This window comes from Amaranthus tricolor, chromosome 3, assembly GCF_026212465.1.
Source record: "Amaranthus tricolor cultivar Red isolate AtriRed21 chromosome 3, ASM2621246v1, whole genome shotgun sequence".
NCBI lineage: Eukaryota > Viridiplantae > Streptophyta > Magnoliopsida > Caryophyllales > Amaranthaceae > Amaranthus > Amaranthus tricolor.
The window spans coordinates 29521680-29547061 of record NC_080049.1 but is presented as its reverse complement, the minus strand read 5'-3'; the positions used below and the strand labels follow the sequence as shown (position 1 = coordinate 29547061).

General features: G+C 34.9%; 3 protein-coding genes across 6 annotated transcripts; 2 read left to right on the top strand and 1 right to left on the bottom strand.

Annotated features, from left to right (window-relative positions):
- Positions 1-238: 238 nt before the first annotated feature.
- Positions 239-2775, top strand: LOC130807496 (uncharacterized protein At5g64816-like). The gene is made up of 3 exons (XM_057672720.1): positions 239-497; positions 617-665; positions 1718-2775. The coding sequence occupies exon 3, from the start codon at positions 1751-1753 to the stop codon at positions 2129-2131; it is 381 nt and encodes a 126-aa protein (XP_057528703.1). The 5' UTR covers positions 239-497; positions 617-665; positions 1718-1750; the 3' UTR covers positions 2132-2775.
- Positions 2776-3594: 819 nt separating this feature from the next.
- Positions 3595-8445, bottom strand: LOC130807495 (uncharacterized). Of its 4 annotated transcripts, none has more exons than XM_057672717.1 (10): positions 8272-8445; positions 8033-8175; positions 7875-7958; positions 6500-6609; positions 6340-6390; positions 5471-5614; positions 5301-5390; positions 4483-4589; positions 4193-4277; positions 3595-3843 (listed from the first exon to the last, which is right to left on the bottom strand). In XM_057672717.1, exons 2-10 carry the CDS (start codon positions 8142-8144, stop codon positions 3745-3747), a joined length of 882 nt encoding a protein of 293 aa, XP_057528700.1. In that variant the 5' UTR covers positions 8145-8175; positions 8272-8445; the 3' UTR covers positions 3595-3744. The 4 variants fall into 4 exon arrangements, with proteins under 4 accessions (XP_057528700.1, XP_057528701.1, XP_057528699.1 ...); XM_057672718.1 differs by having other exon boundaries at positions 8297-8445; XM_057672716.1 differs by having other exon boundaries at positions 8266-8430.
- A 5352-nt stretch (positions 8446-13797) lies between these two features.
- On the top strand, positions 13798-25382 carry LOC130807493 (DNA-directed RNA polymerase 1B, mitochondrial-like). The gene is made up of 19 exons (XM_057672712.1): positions 13798-14867; positions 15815-16015; positions 16116-16249; positions 16351-16420; positions 16546-16604; positions 18496-18613; positions 18952-19065; positions 19144-19275; positions 19368-19784; positions 20414-20464; positions 20592-20662; positions 21154-21238; positions 21441-21593; positions 22270-22344; positions 22612-22701; positions 22792-22839; positions 22986-23100; positions 23190-23293; positions 24551-25382. Exons 1-19 carry the CDS (start codon positions 14058-14060, stop codon positions 24659-24661), a joined length of 2958 nt encoding a protein of 985 aa, XP_057528695.1. The 5' UTR covers positions 13798-14057; the 3' UTR covers positions 24662-25382.

Sequence of the window (25382 nt, the reverse complement as noted above, 5' to 3'; positions counted from 1 at the left end):
CGCAAAGTAAATTGCACCTTGCGACTTAGTCATATTCTACTCCCGATTTCCCATTTTCACGTTAATTTTATGATAAAATTACGTTGAAATTTATCATTAAATCGATCAACAATCGAGTATTGAGGTTTCGAGAGTTAGGACCTGCTTCGGTAGTCTTTTCTCGAGCACATGTCTTTTGGTTTTGGTTAAATTTTTTCTATATGAACTAAAATTATTTATGTTTAAGGAGGAAGAGTAGGTCAAATTATGTTGTTCTATCTATGTCTCTTGGGTAAGAACAACCAGAATAATCAATTAAGATGTAAGCCAATCTTTCTCAAATACGACACTAAACTTTATCTTATTTTATTTGTAATTGAACCAAAACACCTCTACTCAAAGACTCAAAGAGTATCTAATATCTTCTCTATTGCTTCATCAAGTCTTGAAATCTATACTTATTCCTCGGAAAAAGTTGCAGGCGGCAAACAGTACAGAATCGTCTCCATTCCAGTAAGGTAACCTCACTGTGAATCGTGATGGCTTTTTTATTTGTAATTCAACTGCCCAATTACTTCTTTTGTACCAATTTATACTATTGATTATCCTTTTTTATTTTTTTTTTTTTATTTTGCAGGTAGCTTTTACAGAAGTACTAATCTGATACATCTGCCATTGTTGATAAGGTTTCCCCTACTGTTCTTCCTTTTCATTCGCTTTCTTAATTACTTATTTTCGTATGGCCTGCATTTTCTTTACTCGTGAATTTCTTGTTTGAAACTTCAATTTCATTTTAATATTATTTGTTCCGAGTATGCTAGATGTTAGGAGTATATTCTAAGACCAATTTAGTATATACGGTATAATTTGAGATGCATTTATCTTAAATCTCTATTTTCTGCTCAAATTTTCTACTACAATAAATCTTTTTATTGATTTAATTAATAGGGTTCTTATTTTTCTTGGTTTTTGTTTCTTAATTTGGTGAATTGAATTTCCTGCTTTTAGTATGCTAAAATGTTTTTGTTTTACACCTCTACATGCGAGTGATATTGATTTGGTAATTTTGAAAATGTTTTTGTTTTTGCACTATGTTTTCAAGGAGTGTGCCCAAATGGGTTAGCAATTGTAATGGCTTAAGACAGTACTGACTTTAAAACTCCAAATGCTTTGCCCTTAATTGGTTACTCATTTGTTCTTCACTTTTTCTTTGTGTCTTGCTATTAGTGTATAATACTTCGCAAGCTAATTCGCTTTTTGAATTCGCAATTTTCTCAAATTTTGGCATGGCCCTCAACCGACCATAATTGGCTTTTCTCCTAATGATGTTTTGGTACTTGCTACAGCTTAGATTACATATCTACATATGAAGACTGTTTGGACATCAGTATATATCAAATAGGTATAATCGAGTACCCATTGTTGAAGGATCGGTGGTCATGATACGTAATTTGATTAAACCTTCTTGATTAGGTTTATGTTATAAGCCTTGCACAATTCCTTTTCTCCTATTCTACCACTATTAGAGAACTCTTAGGTATGACATTTAATATCATGAAACCATATCATGTAGCCCTTTTGAATGCATTTGTTCTGGTCCAACCCTTTGCTTGTTGACGATCTTTATACGTGTATGACGATTTTCTGTTTACAAATATTTGTTGAAGCAATCTGATAAAAATTTTGAGGTTCGTTGAAATATTTTCCGGTGCAAATTTTTTCTTCATGTGGCGCGCAGTATAAACTTGAGTGCGAGAGCAGAAAAGTACCGATGGTGGAAGTATGGTGGTCCATATTGGGAGCAGCGATTCCAGTTGTTATCACAGGACAAGGCTGGAGGATGAAGAGAAGGCGTGATGAGGAGCAGAGGATTAAGAGTGCAAGAGGCCGGGAAAAGAGCTCTGATGACATTTTTGTGTGTGAAAGGGTTTGCACTTCAAAACGCATGTTGAAAAAGTTGGGAGCATTCTCTAAGGATCCGATTCCAGATACTTGTGTCACTGTATGTGGAGTTTCAGAGCTCGATGCATGCACGGATGCTTGTGCACGAACTGTCTGTGTCAACCAGCATCACGTCCCGAACTGGAATGATGTTTGCCTTAGAAGGTGTCAGAGTGAGTGTCTTAAACTCTCTGCATCTCACTCTTCCTAGTTTTGAGTCCACGTTTTTGGGTTAGTAAGGGTCGCTGTTAATAGTCGGAAGATCCAGGCGACCACGCAGCAGGTTTACAAGCATTTAACATTGGTGTTTTGTGTACCCTTTGCTCAATGATTAGGGAAACAATTGCTTTGATTTACTGCTCAATGGCAATTACATTTTGTTGATAACTTCTCTACAGATTTGTGTTGGCATTTTCAATTGATCATGTTTTGTTGCACAGAAGTGCCTCCTATTCCCCTCCATCCTCGGCTCCTCGCAGCAGGTCCAGCGGGGGTTTACGGTGAAATGGTGTTGATAAAATAAGGAAAACTATGTTTGCGTATCTAGAATCTGAAAGGCTGGGATATGGCTGTTGATGATATGTTTAGTGCTTATATTTTAAGAATTTCCGTAGACCATACTCATCAGCCTCTTTGATTTTGCTACATTACAAAAATAAGTGAGAGCTTTTTGTGTATTGTGTAGCAAACTCAAAGGGCCGAAAGGAGTATGTCTCAAACGGAAGAAAGGGGTACATATGAAAGATGATACTTGGCAAATCTTTTTAGGAGGTGGACTTTATATTCATATTGATCTTAATTAGGAGAAACGTTTTGGATTAGTGTTTTGGTGGGGTGTAATTCCCTTTGCTTGCATTGTGCTTCTTTGATAGGTAATAAAATTTTAATTGCTATAGTCAATATGTTGGATGACATTAAACTTAGCACATTGAAATTAATGTCTTTCAAAACTGCTTAAAAACAAAACACAATACAAAGGGGAATAAGATTACTGTTTTAGAAGCAGGTCTTTGATCTTTATAAACTCGGTCTAGCTAAAAAAAGAAGGGATTATTCAAATTGAATCATTTATTAAAAACAACCTTGAATTTTAGGTGACTTTTTTATGAAATGTTTTCGATTGTGAGAAGTTAACGATTGGGGTTATGAGTTTGTGAGGGAGAGAATGAAGAGAAAAATTGATGGGTTTGAAGCCATTGTTAAAGCTTCAAGAAAGCCATTGTTTAAGCTTCAAGCTTGGAGATGGGTTAAATGAGAGAAATTGAGCAGATGGGTTAGATTAGCAATGTTGGGTTAAAGCCAAAGGTCATTTAATTTCCCGGTAATCGAAATCCAATGCGATGATTATAACTCGTAAATATCAAAATTTACGGTTCTAAAACTTCAATGTTGTTTTAAATAAATGATTCTATGATTAAAAAGTAAGCTTGTTGAGCTTACCTCTTATATCCATGAACCAATTATCAGTAATCATCATTCATTTATTTATTTTAGAGTTCATTACAAATTACAATAGTATTGATGCAGCAGGGAAGGCGTTATTTTTGTATGATATTTATGTTCCAATAGTCCAATTTTAAGAATTTGTTGCAAGATATACATACTACTACTACTATATGTCTACCCAATGAGAAAAAACTATGCAATTTGCAAAGTTTATAATACGGAGCAAAGTAAAACCCAACCAAAATAATTTTTCCTTGAAATTAATCTGTCAAAACTGCTTAACCCAAAATTTTGAATTTCATCATAAGTCCCAGCCTGCAGTAATTTTGATTTAGAAAGGAAAGAACCTACATTACAGTACAGTATCTCTAAAGTCGATCAATCCCCAAGAAACTTCCTCTTCTTTGTAGTATTCATGTACGGCCTCAATACCCATTCATTCTGCGCTTCTTTTTGTTCCACTGTTCCTAGCTTGATCTGCAATTATGGCCGAGAGAGAAAACGAAAACGATTAGCATTTGGACTTTAGAACAGAGCATCATCATACATAATCCCATGATCACGCTTTGCTATTCCAAACTAATAACTAGGGCAGGAAGGAGGAAGGAGCACTTAAAACATCCAAATAAGATAACAGTGTATTTTCTCCTAACTCGTTCCTTCAATTACCGATTCAAATAAATAAGATTCAAGCGTTTTTAGACTACATAGTAGATATGATGTAGGCACAAAGAATTCAAAGAATTTCACACCGAGTATGACAATTGACTATATATGCACAAAGAAGATAAATTATGGTTAGAGTTGACAAAATTGCCAAGCTCACCTGATATAGTCTTAGCTCAAAACGTGGACCAATCTCCTTGAGTTCAATTGATTTTGAACCTCCTTGCTTTTCATAAACATGATGTCTACAATATTTTTCAAAAATTGCAGAGTTAAGCAAGTAAAAGAAAAAAAAAAAAAAAAGCAATGCAGCAGACAAACATATTGGATAAGGAATCAGATGTTGCATAATACATTGTCATTGTGTTTCTAATAATAAATTCTGTCACTGTCCTGTTATCCAACTTCTCTAATCTGCATATAAAATATAAACAAGAATTGTGATCTAACCTGAATGAAATATAGTCAGACTGGTTAGCAAAAGTGATGATACGCTTAGAATCTGGCTTTGGCACAGGAAACAAATGCTTCAAAATGGTTGATGTCCGCTCACCTAACTAGTATGATTACACCACAACAACAAACAAACACAAGAAAATTTTAGCACTCATAAGAGAAAGTCAATCGAAGAGACAGTCCTGAAAAAATTCTTAATCATTCTTCCGACCTACAGGTAGTACCACAGGTCAAATCTAATATCTTATGCGCAAAATGGATCAAATGTCAGCACATAAAAGACCTCAATGAGAACTCAAATTGAATTTTCAAAAGCAACGTCAAATCTAATATCTTATGCACAAAATGGATCAAATGTCAGCACATAAAAGGCCTCAACCAGAACTTCAAATTGAATTTTCAAAAGCCATAATGTCTCCTGCATTTCTGTGCGAAAGACTTTGATGTAAGCACAAAACTTAGGGTCTATTCATCACATATGTACAAACTGGTGCCCGCTTTTCTTTCTTCCTCTAAGATCCACTTGCTCACCTCCAACTGGACTTCAAGCATTCAAATTGACAAGAGGGACATACAATTAATACTAGCTGATAAAAGCTGATGAATGAAGGAAACAAGCAACATTATAGAATGCTACTTATGTAGAGATCACATGAGTGCTAAACATAGGCAAAGACTGAAATGGGAGGCACATTCACAAGAGAAAAGCTGAAACAATTTTCATACTATACAAGACTCCCTATAATTGCAGCTATCAACCAACGACCATAAATAAATCAAAAACTTAGAAGTCAAAACGTCAAATGACATACCTTGGTTGTGAAATTGTTGAGAATGAGATGTGGATAAACCCCTGGCATTGTTCCGATTGAACTCTTGTCCTTAATGTCGTGTCTTGTGACCTGTAGGTAATTATAATAAGATTCTTCTTGCTTGGGCAAATAAGTTTATATGGGCCTTGAATTATTGAAGATATACTTACCACATTGTATAATCCAAAATATGCAGTTGGACCAAAAGGCAAATGACAAACAATAAGCCCATCAGGCACACCACGGTGCTCATGAACTAATACAATATCTGTAAACTCTCGAGCACGGCATGATTCAATTATCTCATTTATAATCTGCATTAAAAGGAAAGCAAAACGTTAATACACAAAAACTTTCTTTAAAAAGAAACACCGAGTATTAGTTTGGCCCATTAATATAACATGCTCACATTGGTCAAACAAGGTAAACAATTAAGGACAGGATTAACAATCAAAGACAGCATGTGCATTGTTGTTTATGATTTTTCCAACATTTTGTGTTAAGTGTGTTTTCATCTAACTTTCCATCAAACATAATGGAATGTCATACAAAAATAGTTAAAATCTAAAACTAGCTCAAGGATGGGAAAATACATAAGTGGGTCTAATGTGTAAAAAACATATGAATAACATCCTAAATTCACCAACATACTATTATTTTCATAATTTTTCCCTAACTAGGAGGAGAGGGGGTGAGGAAAAGAAATTTATCTTTTAGATTAACCATGGCACAACACCAACAATTCCACATATGCCAGGAATAATTATTAACATTCTTCCCTAAACAACTCGAGTTCAAAGTATTTCAGTCTTCTAATGACAAAATTCTCTCAATTTTGACTTGTGTCACGTACCGAACGATTTCTCTTATCGACAATTGTGTATGTGCTACGTGGGAGAGGCATAGACAACCAAAATATTTGAAGTTGACATAGTGAAAGATCACTTAAACGGTTGTGCAAACCAAAAAAAATCAAAGAGTCCAGATCACAATAGACACATGGAGTAGAAAAAATAAGAATTTAATTTGGAGAACCAACCTGACCACCTCTATTCATTCTTTCTGCATTAGGAAAGACAAACTTCAATTCCTACAAAACAGCTTTTTCGGAATTACAATAGGGATACAATAGATACTCCAAAACCAAGAACAAGGCTTACAAAAAGAAACCAAAGAAGATAAATGGTGCTTGAACCAACCTTTGCAAACTGTGTTAGGGGTTGACTAGGATCCCTAGATGTTGTTATAAGAATCTTTGGATCTCGTTCAGTTGCCTTGGCATACTCATCGTCAATAACAGATCTAGGAACTATGTAACAATAAGAACAAAATTACAGAATAGTCCAAATGCGAAATACATGAACAATATATTTGGAAACTAACATTAGATAGAAGAAAATATCACAAACCAGGTGAAAAAAACAACTCCAATAAAACAAAAATTTGCACCTTTATTTTTTTTGGAAAAAGAAATTATCATCAAACCAAACAAGAATTCAGTACAAGCACCAAAAGCAGCAGAACCTACAAACAGTAAAGCCTAAGACACTCAAGAGCCTGAACATAAAATAAAGGAAGAAAACTTGAGGGAAGCAGCCCAAAAGTTGAAGAACTTCTTCCTTAGAAAACATCTTATCCTACAGATTACATGAAACTTAATTTGAATAAACACAAAATCGAGAGAAGAAAACTTCAAGTTTCACAAGGAAGCATTCATGTTTTTCTAAAACCCAATAATTGAGGACCTAACAGTAGCAGCAAATATAATCTTTTTAGCAAAAAAATCAGTTAGATGCTCTTCTTGATAAGTCTGGAGAGGGGCATGCATGGAGGGAATATTCATAAATTTTCAGCTTTAGAATATCAATAATTCAACAACCAGATTCCCATGTTTTAACATTATACACTATTCTATCATGAATTGTATGACTCACTTATGTCCTTTGAACGTCTAAATTCTATATAAAACATATAACATAGACTCTTCATTTCATATTAATCATCGCATTCAATCTTGGATGTGGATTTTCAATTTAGACCAGAATCATGCGTAACTGTTTTTAACAAAAAGATCAGATATGACACTTCCACACATATATTATTGTGCTCGAGGTCAAGTCCATGTAACAATTGGACGATTGCATCAATCCAATGGAAAATTCAGAAAAAAACTTAGAAACTTCATTTTACAGAATAGGTACAGAGTCCTATTATTGCATTAAGAAAGTCTGTAAGTTTTCAGGATTAACCAATATTGCCTAGGGTTGAAAAGTTCTGGAGGTAAAATATAAGATGAAGAGCAGCACCCTAAATTTCTCAATAATCACCACCAAGGTTTCCTCTTAATCCAATGAAAAATATGACCTGACATTGAAAGCCGTCCTAATAAGACCTCAAATGAAAAACCCACATAGAACAAACCCTCCCCCATGTAACCCATTAAATTTAAACTCATAAAAGTATAATTGCAAAGAAAAGTGAAAAGCTAAAAATGACTGGATTTGGAACAGTCACAATAAATTAAAGTATGTTATTTGGAATAATATCAAAGGACGAAAAAGAAAAGGTACATACTGGCAGTGTAGTCATCTTCGAGGTCAATTTCTTGGCGAAGAGCTGCTGCTTCATTTCTCAATTCAGTTGGAATTGGCTTTCCTTCTGTTTAAAAACATGGACGAGAAGTTAATTTATGACTTTAGCACACAAAATAGATAAACCACAAAAGCAAAAACCTTCAAGAGCTTCTCTGATTTTGCGTTTCTTCTCATATAACAACCGCTCTTTGCCTTCCAAGCTTTTTCTGTAGAGATACTCTCTCCTCTGTCGAATGTTTCTTCTCAACATTATATAATCTTCTTCCCTAATTAAAAGTTAACTGCAATGACCAAGATTTTGATACGTTAACATTCACTCAAGTATTTCAAATATTGAATTGCAATGAAGCTCAAATTTTAAATTTATTTACTTAAACCTAAAACAACAAATAGAAAGAGAACATGTTAACGCGACAATGAAAAACCGGATGTCCAGCACCGTCTTGTTCGGGTGTCGGCACTCAGCGGCGGTGGTGGTGGGTGAGGGAGGGAAGAAGTTGGCTTTAGGGTTTCCTACTATGATGATGAAGTTTAATTTTTCCGGGTTATAGACTTATTATTATATGGATTTATTAGTTTTTTTTTTTTTTAAAATATGTATAAATTAGGGTAATAATTTTATAAAGAGTTAACAAGTTTTTATCTTATTTTAATTTTTTTAAGAATGAAAATTGAAAAACAATTAATATTTTATATAATTATTTTAATTTTTCAAGAAAAATAAATATTAAGCTAATAAAATATAATTAAATTATTAGAGTTAAAAAAATAATATTAACTTTTATAAATAAAATACACGATTTTTTTATCATTATTTTACTAATATCAATCAGCGCGTCTCATATGTGGTTGTCTCAATATTAGTACGTCCACTATAATCACATACCGCTTAAAACCGTGTAGCACTAGGAATCACTATGTTATTCGTATTAAGTTGTACGTGACTTGTTTTATTATGTATGTGATTATTTTTTAACTATTAGTTTCATACGTTCAGTTTTAAGCTGTATAAAAGTATATTTTGAAATCAATTACATAGAGCTTAGAATTCACTATATAGTGCGCTTACTAGTGACATATTTCATACTTCTATAATTAAATGAGAATAATGATCACTTACACTTTAATAATGTTCACATAAGCATTAAGAATATACACATATATGATAAAATAAAATATAATAGTGTAATCTAATCTTACATCTACAAAACCAATCGAATATAGCTTGAAATCATTGACATATATATATTAAAACTAATCATATACAATAGACGTGATCAAACACCGGGCCGGGCCAAAGTGCGGGCCTAAAAGTTCTTGCCCAAACCCGTAATATGCGGGCTTACGGGCTTTTTTGCGGGTTTGCGGGCCTATGTTATATATTATTTATACATAATTAAAAATACAAATTACAAATAATTGAAATAAATAAATACAATTGTTACATATTATACATATTTTAAAACACAAATTACAAATAATTCAAATAAACAAATACAAAATAATCAAATTATGTAACTAATTAGTGATTTGACAATCGTCATCTTCACGATCTACCTCTTCTTCCTCCTCTTCAACATTAAAAATGGGAGACTGACCTTGATGCAAAATGGAAAAAAAGTGTTAGCATATGAAATAATCAAAATATATAACTAATTGGACCAACTTAGCTTCTTTCAGGCCGGTCCGGGCCGGCCCGCGAGCCAAACACAATCCCAAACCCGTCCCAAAAAAAATCGGGCCACTTATTTTCTGCCCAAACCCGCCTATCGGGCCATATTTTGGTACCTAAACCCTCACTTTTTCGGACGGGGCCGGGCCGGGCCGTCCATGATCAGGTCTAAATATACAACAAGGACTCGTCCTATTACTAGGATGGTTTTGTGAATAAAAATAGGGCATTACTAAACATCGTCACCCTTTTCATTTTATTGTCACCCTTTTTTTAATGAAATGACGAAAATGCCCATGGACTTAAAATTTGTTTAACACACTTCAATCTCACTTAATAACACTTTTATCACTCTAAAAGCACTAAATCAAAAGGTAAAATTTGTGGAGCTAAAGCGTAGGAAATGAAATCCCGAACACTTTTATCGCCACCCTATATATATTGAATTTTTAGTATCGCCCCTGCATAATATACGAACTCAAACACAGTAACATCTTTCTAAAAACACTCTCTGAGTTAAAACAAGCTAAAAGTTGGAATCGATTTACAATGGCTAACCAAAGCGACTATAAATCCGATTCAATACGTAGTTTAATCGATTCGAATGATTCTTTGTAATAAAAAAATAGAGTCGCACAAAAACGTGCGACCCAACCGTGGCTCAATGACGTTTTGTGCGACTCTAATTATTTTTTTTTCTTCCTCTTATTTATTTAAATTAATTTATATTTTATTTATATTTTGTATATGTTGTAGTATATTATTTTATTGGATAATTTATATTATTGTTAATTATACTATTTAAATTATTTTTAATTTTTTTTTAAAATTTTTTTAGTAATTTACAATTTATGTTGTAGTAATTTATTTAATTTATAATTTATGTTGTAGTAATTTATTTTAATTATTTTATATTTTAGTATTATTTTAATTATTTTATTTTATATGTATTTTATTTACCTAATTGTTTACCTAAATATTTATTTTATAGTTTAAATACTATTTAATTATTGATTGTAAATCTATGTTACATTTGCAGGACTATGAAATTTTATGAGACAATGTAGATTACTCTGGTAGATTTGTTACTGATAGGGAATTTGATTCTTTAGATGAATTACATACTTAGGCCGATGAAATTGCAATAGGAATTGGCTTTCAATTTACACGTGCTTTATAAACAAAAAGAAGGACGTTCTAGAGTTAGTTTGTATTTAAGATGTCACCACTATAGTAATATTAGGGATGATTTGTATAACTTAGATAACGCTACCCGACCGGAAGTTCTAAAAGTATAACATATGGTGTAAATTTATGATTGTATGTGGTAGTCGTAAACCAGGGGGAGAACCTTGGACGGTGAAAGTGTGCCCTGGTGAAAAAAGAACACATAACCACCCGTTCTTAGTGTACAGAGATGGTCATGTAAGGGCAAATAGGTTGACTGTAGATGTTCGATAGCACATACGAGACCTTAGTGCAACCAGCATGCAACCTGCCTTTATCATGACCTCAATTAGACAAAATTTTCCTGGTATTTTTGCTAGTATGAATCAGATATTTAATGTTAGAGAATCAATAAGGAGAGAAGAGATGGAAGGTAGGACTCCGCTCCAACACTGTCTTTATATGGCCACAGAGCATAACTACATGGTTTGGGCAGACTTAGACATTGAAGGGCAATTGAGTAGATTGTTAATTGTAAATACCACGTCCATGCAGATGATGCGTACGTGGCCCTACGTTGTGTTGATAGATACGACGTACAAAACAAACAAACAAAAGGGGCCGCTTTGTGAAATAATCGGATAGACGCCAACCAATCACAACTTCTTGGTTGCGTTTTGTTTGATGCGAGATGAGGCGGCTGTGTCATATTCATAGGTGTTGGAGAGATTGAGAGATATTTTCAGCAGTGCTCAGACACCAAACGTAATCGTAACTAATAAAGACGAGTGTTTATCTGCAGCTATACGTGATGTCTTCCCAGGTAAAAAGGTTATATTGATTAATTATTGTCATTTTATTTGTTAAATATATGTCACTTATATTCAATCTTCTAATTAATGTAGATGTGCGACATTTATTATGTATATGGCATATTGCCAGTGACGTAGAGAACATGGTGGACAAATTGTGTGGCAGGAAAAGAAATCAACAGGGGTAGATATTCAGGTAAAGTAGATGGAACCCCTTGGTCAACAGTTCTACCGTCACAGCAATGGGTCTGCACCGTTTAGTCATTGGTTGGAGGCCCCATTGAGATTGTACTCTGCACCACATCTCCTCCCTAGTCTTGTAAGGCACATCAGCTCGACGAGGATGGGGGCAAAACGCTGGAAAGTACTCGTATATCCAAGTCTGGAGCAATGTAAGACAACCAGCAATGGTTCTGCAACCAGCCGTAGACGCCATACCCAATTGGCGATACAAATACGCCAGTGTCACTGCACCCCAAGCGATCTCATCCTAATCGGCGTTCACAGTTAGTATAGGGTGAGGTCGCATCTCAGTCTTGGTCTTATCCACAAGCAGTGTCGAACCAACGATAGCCATGTAGTAGGCCATACACTGTGTCTCTAAAGCCTGTGACCGGTGGCACATGTGCATAACTTCCCCAACGTTGATGCTCCCGTTGGTGAAGTACCCCTTCCTCCGCAGCTCGGACATGGGCTCTCCAAACAGACCGGCCAGCGCGAGCATCCAGTCACCATCAGTGGGTTCAGCCGGCAGTGAACCATTAATACCAATGCCTAAAATTCGTTGCACATCGTGCAACATAATAGTCATCTCCTCCCATGGCATGTGGAAGGTGTTAGTATACGGCTGCCACCTCTCCACGAAGGCAGAAACTAAAGCCCTATCGATGTGTTGGTGCATAACGTATGGCACACGACCGAGGGGAGTGGCAGGTAGAACTCCATACAGCTCATCAGACATATCTTGCAGTCTGATGATATCCTCTAGTGGCTTCTTCTTGGTACGACACTCCAAAATCGGAGGCGTATGCTCAGAGCCCTCAAAAATGACCTTAGCTATGTGCCCTCCATAACTGGGTATCAATCGTGCGTCAGTAGGGCCCCCGGGTTGGGGCGATGTGATCAGCCAGTCCATTCCACCGGACTGTGGGCGCCTCCCCCCTGGAGCCGCATTGTCCACCTGGTTGTCTTCTACATGATCAGAAGCGCCTGCATTACTAGAGCCTGCCTGTGCGAACTTACTGGCATGCCTGCGCACGACAGTCCAATCGACGGGTGACCAACAGATCCTTCGTAATCACTATCATCGAAACTGGAGCCCCTCAAATTACTCAGGAGGCTAGTCTGGTCATCAAAGTGAGTACGGACTTGGTGCAACGTACTCAAACGTTAGGCCTGACTATGTCTGGCCGCCTGTTCCAGCCTAGCTCGCCTAGCAGAACTCGTAACCCCCCTCTCATGAGGGTCCCCTCTTAGTAAGGTACGCATAGAATTACTTCTGCTCAACAAGTTTCTGAAAAAACCCTTTCCTTTTCCTTGGTTTCTAGCCATTTACTACAATTTTTAATAATTTGATTAACTATAAATAATAAATTAAAATAATCAAATATTACGTTAAGTTAACTACATAAATACCAAATAAAAATAATTTCACATATTAATTCATGATTAATTTAATAAACATTTAATAATAACTAATAAACATTTAAAAACAATATTAAATTAGTTATTATTACAAATAATAACAAATAAAAATTATTACAAATAATAACAAATAAAAACTATTACAAATAATAACCATTTAACAATAACTAATAATATTTATTAAATTAATAAGTTAAATCAACAATCATTTAATTAATATATTATATTATTTAATAATAATTATTATTATAATTAATTTTTAAAAAAATTATAATAAAAATAATTTTAACTAATCATTATTACAAATATAAATATAATATAAATATTAATTATTACTAATTAATAATATAAATCGAAAATATTAAAATTTTTTTTTTAAAAAATAAATTGCAAGTCGCACAAAACATGCGACTGGAACGTGGTTCTTAGTATTTTTTTTTTTTAAAATTTACATAATAAATTTGATTAAAAATCACTTCGTTTTGTTGTTCACGTTTTGTTTTTCTTAGCTTAAGCTCTACAAATTTTAAGTTTTGATTTTATGTTTTTAGAGTGATAAAAGTGTTAATGAGTGTGATTGGAATATTTTACAGAAATTATAAGTACAGGGGTATTATCGTCAATTTATTATATAGAGGTAGTTGTATATTTAAAATGTTTCCACAGATCAGCTTTTTTCTAGGTTTAAGCAGGGTTTTTGATTAACGCCGGTGTTGTCTTGTTCTTGCTTCATTTTCCTCCCGTCAACTTCTTCATTTTTCTCTCTTTATTCATCTTCTGTAACACCAAACACTCATTATTCCCCTTGGATAATTTCTGGGTATATAAATCTACAACTCCATTTTGATCTTTGGATCATCACAAAAAGATGTGGAGAAAACTCTCAAACTTTGATATTATGAGGAAGATTAAAATAACTAGAGTGTTTCAATCCTCTTCAAACATCACAAAATTGAAAGAATCATCGCAAAGTTCAACTGAAATCAGGCAATTTATAGGGCATAATGTAAATCCCAGGTTTCCATCGGTGGGTTTAGGGCAAACTGGCGAGTTCTTATCAAGATTTAATGAGATGGGTAGTCCTAATTTCATATTTTCTGCAAATCCTATAGGAATTTACGGGATTTGTGATCAACCCAAATGTTATTACGCAAGTGCTGCTGAAGCTATAACAGTATCTTCTTCTGAAGATGATGAAACTCGTGAATTAGTGGAGAAAATTAACAAAGTAGAGAGTGCAAAAGATGTAAAACGGCCCAATTTACGACGTAAGGAAGGGGATAAATTGATTGCCGGAATGCCTCCAGGGAGGTATAATGCCCTTAGAAAGAGGCAAGTGAAAATTGAGACAGAAGCTTGGAATGAAGCAGCAAAAGAATATCAGGAGTTGTTAGCTGATATGTGTGAACAAAAGCTTGCTCCTAATTTGCCTTATATGAAGTCCTTGTTTCTGGGTTGGTTTGAGCCTTTAACGGATGCAATTAAAGCTGACCAAGAGTTGGTCAGGTTAGGGAAGTATAAGGCAGTGTTTGGACCATATATGGATCAGTTACCCGCGGATATGATGGCAGTTATTACTATGCATAAGTTGATGGCTTTGTTGATGGCTGGTAGTGGGGATGGCAGCGTGACTGTGGTCCAAGCCGCGTCTCATATTGGTGAAGCTATTGAGCAGGAGGTATTGTTTAGCTTATAGTCCTCAAGTGTATGCTGTTTTTGTTACTATCTTAGTGTGTGACTTTCTTGGGATAATTGCTATAAATTCGAGTGGCCCCGAAAAATTGGGGTTCTCTATATTAAATTACGTAGTATACCGTTAATCATTTAAAGGTACAAAGTTGTTAGTGCACTGGGCCTAACACCCCCTCCCCCACCTATTGATGTTTGAGAGCAATGTTGTCTAATAATAGGTGCCATTGTTTCTACAAATTTTGAATGTTTGAGACAAATTTTGTTTTCCGCATCCCAAGTTAAAGTATTAGGATATTTTCTTGATATACAGATAAGAGCAATGCTACCTAATGATTGCGGGCAAAGTTTATTTTCAACAGGTTGCTATGTATGATGTAAACCTAAGCCACGATTGTTAGCCTAGATGTCTCTCTGGTGTGTTTGGTTCTAAAATTATGATAAAATTGGGGGGAATTAGATTGGAGTCATTCATACCGGAGGAGAGGACAGGAAAGTGAGGATTATGTAGGAAAATGAGGGGTTCCTTCTTTGCTATAGGGAACCCTTGGGATAAGTATTTTCCCTTTAACATCATTTATCATTTAGTTTGATGTTTTCACGAGTACACCAACCAAACACACCTTCGATATGATGTTTTGTCAAAGCTTATTGATCTGAAGGGTGGTTGCATCCTGATCCCTTTACCTACATAGGATGTTGCTACTTCTACAAGTAGGGTCTATTATGGTGAAGGCCTTTCATGTTATTTATATTTGAGTTGCATGCTGCCTCTTAGAGTCATCCTTGCAGAGGCCGCATAGTGACTATGAGAAGTTGCCTTCTACCATTTGACATCATTTGTTTCTACTAGTTTGCTAATATCAATCTCATGGACGCACTCACAGTAAGCTTAGTCTTAATGGCTATCATTAAAGCACTTGATGCCTTTTTCAGGCTAAACTTCAAAGGTTTTTGGAAAAATCAAAACGGAAATCTGGAAATAAAATTCCCATTGAGGATGATGCAGAAAAAGCACAGCAGAGGCTTGTGAAGAAGGTGACAGCTTTAATGAAGGAGCAAAAAGTTCAATTGCTTCGTAAAATTGTGAAGGGACAAGATGATTCAAATCCTTGGGGTCTGGATATGCAAGTAAAGGTTTGTAATCTTACTTCAGATTCTTGACAGAGGTTCAACATTGACGTTCCATGATACTTTGTAAGTGAGCTTGCTGCATGTTTGTGCATTATTATTTCAGGTTGGCTGCAGATTAATTGAAATGTTGAAGGAAACAGCTTATATACAACCTCCGGTAGATCAATCAGCTGATGGTCCACCTGACATTCGTCCTGCATTCATTCACACCCAAAAAACCTATTCCAAAGAATCACAGTAAGATTTAGATATTAATCTTTTTAACAGGCTACTATCTTCCGCAAACATGGAAAAAAGATAAATCTCTTGAGATATTTTACTGGTTTTCTGTTGAATAGAAAAGGAGTGTACAGAAGGTATGGAATTATACAATGTGATCCCTTGGTGCGCAAGGGTTTAGAAAAAACTGTGAGTACATTGTTGTTCACAAGTTGTGGCTTCACCGTTCTTCTCTTGTTGGCATATGATATACCTTATTGGTTCTATTTTGCATGTCTTATATTAATGAATAATAATATTTTTGTGACTATCAGGCAAGACACATGGTGATACCATACATGCCAATGTTGGTTCCTCCATTAAATTGGACCGGGTATAAATTCCTATTATTGTTGTCTACTCTATTTGATAGTAACAATCACTATTACTTCCTTCATTCGATCTCATAATTTGTTTTGACATTTTCTTTGATGAAATCATGCTTGATAAGCCAAATACACTTTCACTTATTGTAATATATATTTTTCATATGAAGTGTGCATGGTTCTTGTTTTCAATCCTTCCTAGTACCTAGATTACAAAATTGTTGTCCCTTTTAAGTACTAAGCTAGCTCTTATCTAGGTGGGTAAGGGGGTTTGAATGTGCACAATCATACCTTTGTAGTTTGTAATAATTGAGAGGCTCACATTTGAGTGCAAAAATCATCTTATGCTAAGCATAAATAGGCACATGATGTAGTGAGCCATTTCCGTACATCATTTTAATCCAAAATCGAGGAATGATGAATTGGGGCTCATATTGAAGTGGAATACATTTTTTTATAGTTCAATGAGTTGGCATGGAAAAATTTGACAGAAAGTTATAATATCATGGTTCAAACCAAAAAGTGAATGGCTGAACATAAACGGTTACTTAGAGAAAATTGAAAGCAGCAAAAATATACTTATGTGTGTATTTTCTATAGGATGACATGCTGTGAAAATTCCATTTAGGTCAATCCACTATGCAAAATATCACCTGTATTAACGACCCTATTTTAATGGTCTTTGAGCTTGCTGCGAGTGAAACATAGCCAAGAAAACCGCAAACCTATTCACATTGACTTTGAAAGACCTACGTGAGTGTAACCGAAATCTTAAATTTTGTTTAATTTGGTCAATCGACCTTAAGCGAATTTCTTTTTAATCTTCTTGGAATTTTTTTTGAACTCTAGTGAAATTCTTAATCTACATTTTTTCCCCGTACTTGTTAGTGCTATCTTATGGTTGAAAAGTAGACGAGGATGGGATTGGCTAATGTGGGTTATATAGGATATTGAGATAGTTTGAGCTAATGAAGAGAGAAGGGGACATGGAGGAGATAGGGCGATGAGTAAGGTAACATGAAATCATTGGGAGACATCATGGTAAAATTTAGATTCCTTTAATATCCTTATTGTTCACTTTGTTCTCTTTTCTTCGTAGTTTTCTATAATATGCTACAAGATAATACTGTCAAAATCGGGATTTTACTTTGAATTGGAAACTGTAAGATCCTCCAAATTCTTATAATTAATGTAATGAATTTTGTTTTATATTTGGGATTTTCTAAGAAATGAAACATTTGAAAATTTAAGTATTTATCTTCAAATATACATTTTAAATATGTTGTTACTTATTGGAAACATTATCCATTTGATTGAATATGAGCTATTTATTGCTGGTTACAAATGCAACATACGTATGAAAAAGTTTATTATTTCAATTTGCGTGTACCATTCCCTTACTCAAAAGACCTTGAACTTGTGACATTATCAGCTTTAGCATTGTTTTTGTTGTACTTAAGTATTTTATTTGATTAGATATGTTCATTATGGATGGAATCAATGAATCATAGTTCTCTGGTTTGAATTGTAATGGATTTTACTACAATGGCTCAAGAAATCATGTGCATTTCTTATTTATATGACGTTGCATCTTGAAAGCTATGGGGCTGTTACAGGAAACCTGTTTTAAAATCCTGAAGTATTTTAAACATGAAATTATCGAATCAGAGTCTGATACTCTGAAATCTGACCCAACTGACTTGACGAGTGACGGATCTGCTTTTGTCCCATCCCAACTTCACATTCTTCCTTTTTGTTGGCTTAGTAGTGCATTAGTGCTAAAAATAAATATCATGGAGGATGTTAATTAATTTCTTTAGATTATCAATTCTGCATCTTTTATTTGTTTTCTTGGGTCATGCATCGTAGTCTAATTTTTGGTCCTTGTGTGCTTTGTAGGTATAACAAAGGAGCACATTTGTATCTTCCATCTTATATTATGAGAACCCATGGAGCAAAACAGCAAAGAGATGCCTTTAAAAGGATTTCAAATGATAATTTAACTATGGTTTACGAGGTTTGAATATTTTGAGTTTTTTTTTTTTATCATACTATCCTCCGTATCTTTATACTTGCAATCCTGAGTTAAGGAAATCTAGGAAAAGATTATTCATGGTAAATGGATAATTCAATTAAAAAAAATCAAACCATAATAACCTATATTTTTCTCTAATTAGTGATTAAATTTATTTAGCTATTATGTCATTTTACATTCTCTGTTCTCTTCCTCAAATTGTGTGTCATAAAGGTGGGTTGCAAGTAAAAAGAAACAAAGGATAACATTTAGGAATGTTTTTCCCCATTGTTTTTCCTAGTGCTCAAATTGTAATTATAGTTTCTATAACTGTTGTTCAGGCTCTTGATACACTTGGCAACACCAAATGGAGGATCAATAAAAAGGTACTTAGTGTCATAGACAGGATATGGGCTAGTGGTGGTCGTCTTGCTGATTTAGTTGACCGTGAAGATGTAAGTTAATCTGGTAAAATTGTTTGTTTTATGGAAGGTAGTTTGCTGTTATCAGCACTAATCTATGCAACATTTTAGGTTCCGTTGCCAGAGGAACCAGATACAGATGATGCGGCAGAACTTAAGAAATGGAAGTGGAAAATTAAAGGTGTTAAGAAACAAAATGCTGAAAGGCATTCTCAACGATGTGATACAGAACTCAAACTAGCTGTGAGTCGCTTTGTTTGTAGAGTTCACACAATGACTTGATATTAACAATGGTTTGCTAGTAGGTGTTAATGCTCATTTTTTGGTGGAATTAGGTTGCGAGAAAGATGAAGGATGAGGAAGGATTCTACTATCCGCACAACGTGGATTTCCGAGGTCGTGCATACCCCATGCATCCTCATTTGAACCATCTTGGTTCAGATTTATGTCGGGGAATCTTAGAGTTTGCTGAGGGCCGTCCTCTTGGAAAGTCAGGACTTTGCTGGCTTAAAATACATCTTGCGAATTTATTTGCTGGTGGTGTTGATAAATTGTCATATGAAGGTCGGATAGCATTTATCGAGAACCATCTAGATGATATTTATGATTCTGCGGACAGGCCTTTGGAAGGAAAACGCTGGTGGTTGAATGCGGAAGATCCTTTCCAGTGCCTGGCAGCATGTGTAAATCTTACTGAAGCTTTAAGAAGCTCATCTCCAGATGACTACATTTCACATATACCAGTCCACCAGGTAAATTATTTTATATAGGATTTTTCTTTAAGGAGTTTTTACAGTTCAATACGCTATTTTTCTCTTACTGGTATTTTTAAGGTTATGAACACTTTATTGAGGACTGTTATGGTGATAGTCATAGGGAATGAAGTGAATTGTATTTTTTTATAATGAATGAAATAGCTACTTAAGAAAATTTCATCATGTCTTTCTAATTGTAGAGTGTCAAAAATTGTTAGTGCTTAACTTTGCCCATATTTTCCTTGTTTTAAGTGCTGCAACACTATGTTTGCTAATGTAAATACATGGAAGTATGGTAACGAAATTAGTGGGAGTTTGTTTGGAATGTCTCAAGTCAGCTTTAATCTTAACTTTGATCTCAACTTATGATATTTTTCGTTGAGGCACTTATTTACCAACTTTTGGCCACTAGTCTTCTAAGTGCACAATTCTCATCAATCTGTACTACGGTTCTACCATTTGTGTAGTATATGACCCGTTTGCAAAGTAACTTGTTGCACCATTGACACAATAATGTTTCATTGCACACATCTTTTGTGGGTTGTTTTTTATTTCTATTTTTTCTTTTCAGCTTGTACTGAATATTTTTTGACATTGGTTATTTGTTTTGTGATTGATTTTGCAAGGATGGTTCGTGTAACGGTTTGCAACATTATGCTGCCCTAGGAAGAGACAAGGTAATGCACCTTTTGTTAAGGTGTCTGCGTATGTGCAGTTTACATTTTAAAAATTGAATATCTAAGAACTGCATTACCGGCTGTGTTTTATGATGTTGCTGCATATTGATAATCTGTATTAATTCAGTTGGGAGCAGAGGCCGTGAATCTTGTTGCTGGGGATAAACCAGCTGATGTTTACTCAGGAATTGCTGCTCGGTAAGCCAACAACTCTTGAGAACCATCTTCATTTCATTAAATCTTGAGACAGTGCAACCTGCAGGTGCTGTGAATCGTCCGACAGACTCCCAATTCCAAAAATGAAAAATAAAGTTATTCCAAATAAAATAATACACATTACATGATGTCTAGATATCACAAATACACATCACAATGTCATTTTTGCCAAAAGGCAATGCTGAGTTGCTGCATGTACAAGAGTAAGGAGTTATTTTGGGCTGCAACACCTATCTTACTCTGAACTCCAATTTCAATCATTCTTTTATAATGATGGGTTTGCCGATCGTTTTTGCAAATTGTTTGCCTTTGGGTTTGTTTGCCATAAGATGTCAAAGGGATAATCAAGACATTTGGTCTCACCTTATAGTAATATTGATCATGCCCTTCGACATAATTCATGTGTGCGTTTTCGTATGAGATTCCTTAAAGATGCTTTTTCCCTTAACTGTCACTCTATTCTTTACATACAGAGTTCTTGAAATAATGCGTAAAGATGCTGAGAAAGATCCTTTAACCGATCCTAATGCACCCGTCGCGAAGCTTCTGTTAGATCAGGTATTCTCTTTCTCTGACCCTGAGAAGGGACAATCACTTTCTTTTAAGTGTTACCTCAGATATTTCATGTAGCTTAGGCTTAATCATGATATTTATATGCAATTTTTCCAACCACTTCGATGCATTCTGCATTTGAGCTTTTTTTCCTACTCTAGTTGATAGCCTGGAATAACCCTTTCCTGAATTTGATGCAAAAACCTAGGTGGACAGGAAGCTGGTCAAGCAGACTGTAATGACTTCAGTGTATGGTGTCACCTATATTGGTGCTCGTGAACAAATTAAGAGGAGACTGAAAGAACGTAATGCAATCGCTGATGATAACAAGCTGTTTGCGGCATCGTGTTATGCTGCTAAAGTAAGATGTGGATTTTTTTTTCATGTTGCTTGTGTATAAAGTTTAACTTTTACATCAAAGGAAGGCAAATGGTCATCTGATTGGTATTTAGGAAATAATGCATGTCTGGTTTTCTGACCACTTGGACCTCTATAGGGATGTGCTTTTGTGGGTACTAATGTGTCCCTTTAGCAATTTCTAGTAGTTTATCTACATATCTGCGTTGTTAATCATTTTGCCTTGGAACTTAGGAAAGGAAGAGGTGGAGGTGTCATTTTTTTCTGTTCAATTATTTACTTTTTGTAAGATAGCTCGAGAATCATGAATTTGAGGAAACACACTAGATCAAAACCGGGTTTAAGGAAGCAAGAAGTTCCTTGTTCAGAATTCATGAAAAACCAGAAGTTAGTATATAATTTGGTTCTAGTACTTTGGGTCCCAAAGGAAAACTTTTGTGAAAGGGAAGCTCGAAATTGAACTGAATAGTGTGTGTAAATTAGACATCAGTGACTAAAGTAGAGAAGTAGATAGACATGAAGATTGATCTTACTATGAGCACCTTTATGGTTTAACACTTATTCTGTTCTTTACTGTGTTGAATGTTTTCTGCTACCAGTTTTCATGGTTGTCAAAGTTAAAAGTTTTCCCAGCTGAAATATGTTTTCTTGGTGTTGCTTTGTGTTTTTTGCATGAGCAGACCACTATGACTGCACTGGAAGAAATGTTTGAAGCAGCACGAGGCATAATGGACTGGCTTGGTGATTGTGCCAAGGTTTGTGTTCTTTGACCTACTTATTTGTTACCAACTTCCAATACGATATGCAAACTAAGATGTTTTTGAAAAGCAAGTTTTGATTCCTTAAAGTGGAAATTTATTGTTATTTTCCTGCCTATTAAGGAATTTTTCTTCTCAATATTATGGGTGTATACTGTCAAATGATATATTTTAGAAACCTTTTTTTTAATGTTGTTTGATGTGTGCATCTGGTAGTTTTAAATACCCTGACATAATGTTTTATTCAATTTATCCTGTAAATAGATTATAGCATCTGAAAACAAACCTGTGCAATGGACGACACCACTTGGACTCCCTGTTGTTCAACCTTATAGAATTCTTGGAAGACGCCTGGTAAAATCCCAAGTTCGAAGTATTTTGTCTTGTACTTGTCTATGAGGTTTCCCTTCTTATCCCTTAAACACGTATTTACAATGGTTGCAGATCAAGACTTCTATCCAAGTTTTAACACTTTGCCACGATTCCGATAAGGTAAACCTCACCTGTTTAATAGTGTACCCAACTCATAGTCCATGCAGGCCTTATGTCATATCAGTTTGTCTTTTTTTTGACCTTGTAGCTGTTTTAGTGAGTACTTATTCTTGGCAAAAGGTTTTTATATGTTGTAATTGTTTAAGGTCATGGTTAAGCGCCAGAGAACAGCATTCCCTCCGAATTTTGTTCACTCTCTTGATGGATCCCATATGATGATGACTGCAATTGCCTGCCAACAGGCTGGCTTGTATTTTGCAGGTCTGTCTATTATGCTCAACATCTCAACATTTTAGCATAAGGAAATTTTTGCTTACTAAATTTTATTTTTTGGTTTACTCGTCTATTAGGAGTTCATGATTCGTATTGGACACATGCATGTGATGTTGAAAAGATGAACCAGATATTAAGGGAGAAGTTTGTTGAGCTCTATGAACAACCTATACTTGAGAATGTGAGTATTTTAATCTGGATGAGAATTTGTACGGATATATATTTTAATCATCGTATGATGATGAGTGCCGTGGTTTCCAGTGTTTGGTATCTATTGAATGTTTGGTTCTATTTACTTATTTGACAAACTGATTTCGTTAAAAGTTACTAAATTGGCTTCTTTTGGTTTTGGAGAACGGAACCAAAATAGACCTGCTTTAATCCTCTATTTAACAAATACTCAAGAATGGTTGACTGTCAAATTCTCCAAATGCTCTAATAAGCTACTTTTGCCTATTTACCCTATAGGGATTGTTGGTGAGAACTCGGGAGGAATCTTTTTTTTCTATTGAGTTTTTCTTTTTTGACCTAATACTAAAATAAACCTTGGGGTAGACGGTAGTAAACCATTTTGGATGTGGGTCTTCCATGTCTTCACTACTTAAAAATTATTTTAGAAGCTATATTAAATTGACATCTAATTATTTAAGCATGTGTACATGACCCCTAATTAAGTTGTTTTATTTTTCTTTTATTTTTTTATTATGTTCTTTGGTTTCATATGATAACGTACTATATTAAAATGACTCATTTAGTATGTGCACTTTTTATTTGTGTGAAGTTGCCGATGTGTTTGCTACCAAGGGTCAATCGGAAATAACCTCTTTGTTATTGCAAACATGGGAAAAGTTGGGTACATCCGAACTCCTGAACCCCGCTTAGGCGGGAGCCTTTTATGAATGATTACACACGGCAAAATTAGAGCAAAGGGAAACATTATATTATGCAATAAACTTCAAGAAGAGAATAATTTATACTTCTGTTATTTTTCAATTAACTAGTTTGTTATTCTCATAGTTTGTTTAGGGGGAATCTTTTTGTTCATGCCTTAGTAGTATATAAGCAAGGAAAAGGGGACGGTTAATCATGATGAGGTTTGTAAAGTGAGTTTACAATGGGAGCTGGAGTATGCTTGAATTACTCGTATCATTTCACGTAATACAATCTTTCCCTGCGTTCTGCTATACATTTGTGTTTCTCTATTACAAATTCAATTTTCTGTGCATTGTTCTTTCGACAAACCCATCCCCAACCTCCTCAAACACCTAGACATGACCCTTCCTCCACCATGGAATCCAAAACCCAATCCTAATACTTGAAACATCAATATTGATCTTGTAGTAGAGGCAGTTGTTCGTACTTATTCCTCTGACTCAAATGTCAAGTTATTGGCTTCGTTAGCATATCTTTTAAGAATTACATAATGTTTTGTGTGCAGTTGTTGAATAGCTTTCAAGACTCCTTCCCGGGATTAGAATTTCCTCCTCTCCCTGAACGAGGAGATTTTGACTTACGAGAGGTTCTGCAGTCTCCTTATTTCTTCAATTAGATCTTCACAAAGAATTCCATGGTTGATCTATCAGTATAGCCTTCATGAGTTCATATAAATATATACACAGTGATGGGCTTTTAAGATTCATTGATTACTAATGGCTCATTTAGGGGAGGCAACGATTTGCCTCACGCCACATCATTGATGCAAAACAGCGAACAACTCATTTAAGACAAAAATGGAGATGGCATAGAGGGAACTACTCACTGTGGACCATCTGCCTGCTCATTGTTGCTGAAAAAATAAGTCTTTTGGATCAGAGTTGTTCCCTTAAAAACTAATGGCTGGGAGATCTTATTTTGATTGATTATAGAAATAAACGACAAAAAATCGTCAATAGAGCTTCTTTATGGTTATGGGAAAGAATCTTTGATGGCAGCTATTCAATTTTTGATGACGAAAAACTGCGAAAATCCGTTGATAACGAGAAGCAGCAGATTTATATACGCCTTAACTTGCGTAGTGTGTGACTGTGAGTATATCAATGTATGTTCTTTTCCTGTTTTGATTAATTATAGGAGTTTTTTGTGTTGTATTTTTGCAATGTTGGACATCTATGTTCTTGCTTGTATACTTGTATAGTGTTAAGTGTATCATTTAAGAATCAATTCGAATAAAAGACGTGAATGAATTGATGATCATCTTCTTCTTAAGTTCCCGAATGGGTTTGGCATATCTCACACTTAATCATTAATGTTGAGGCAACATTTTTATCTTT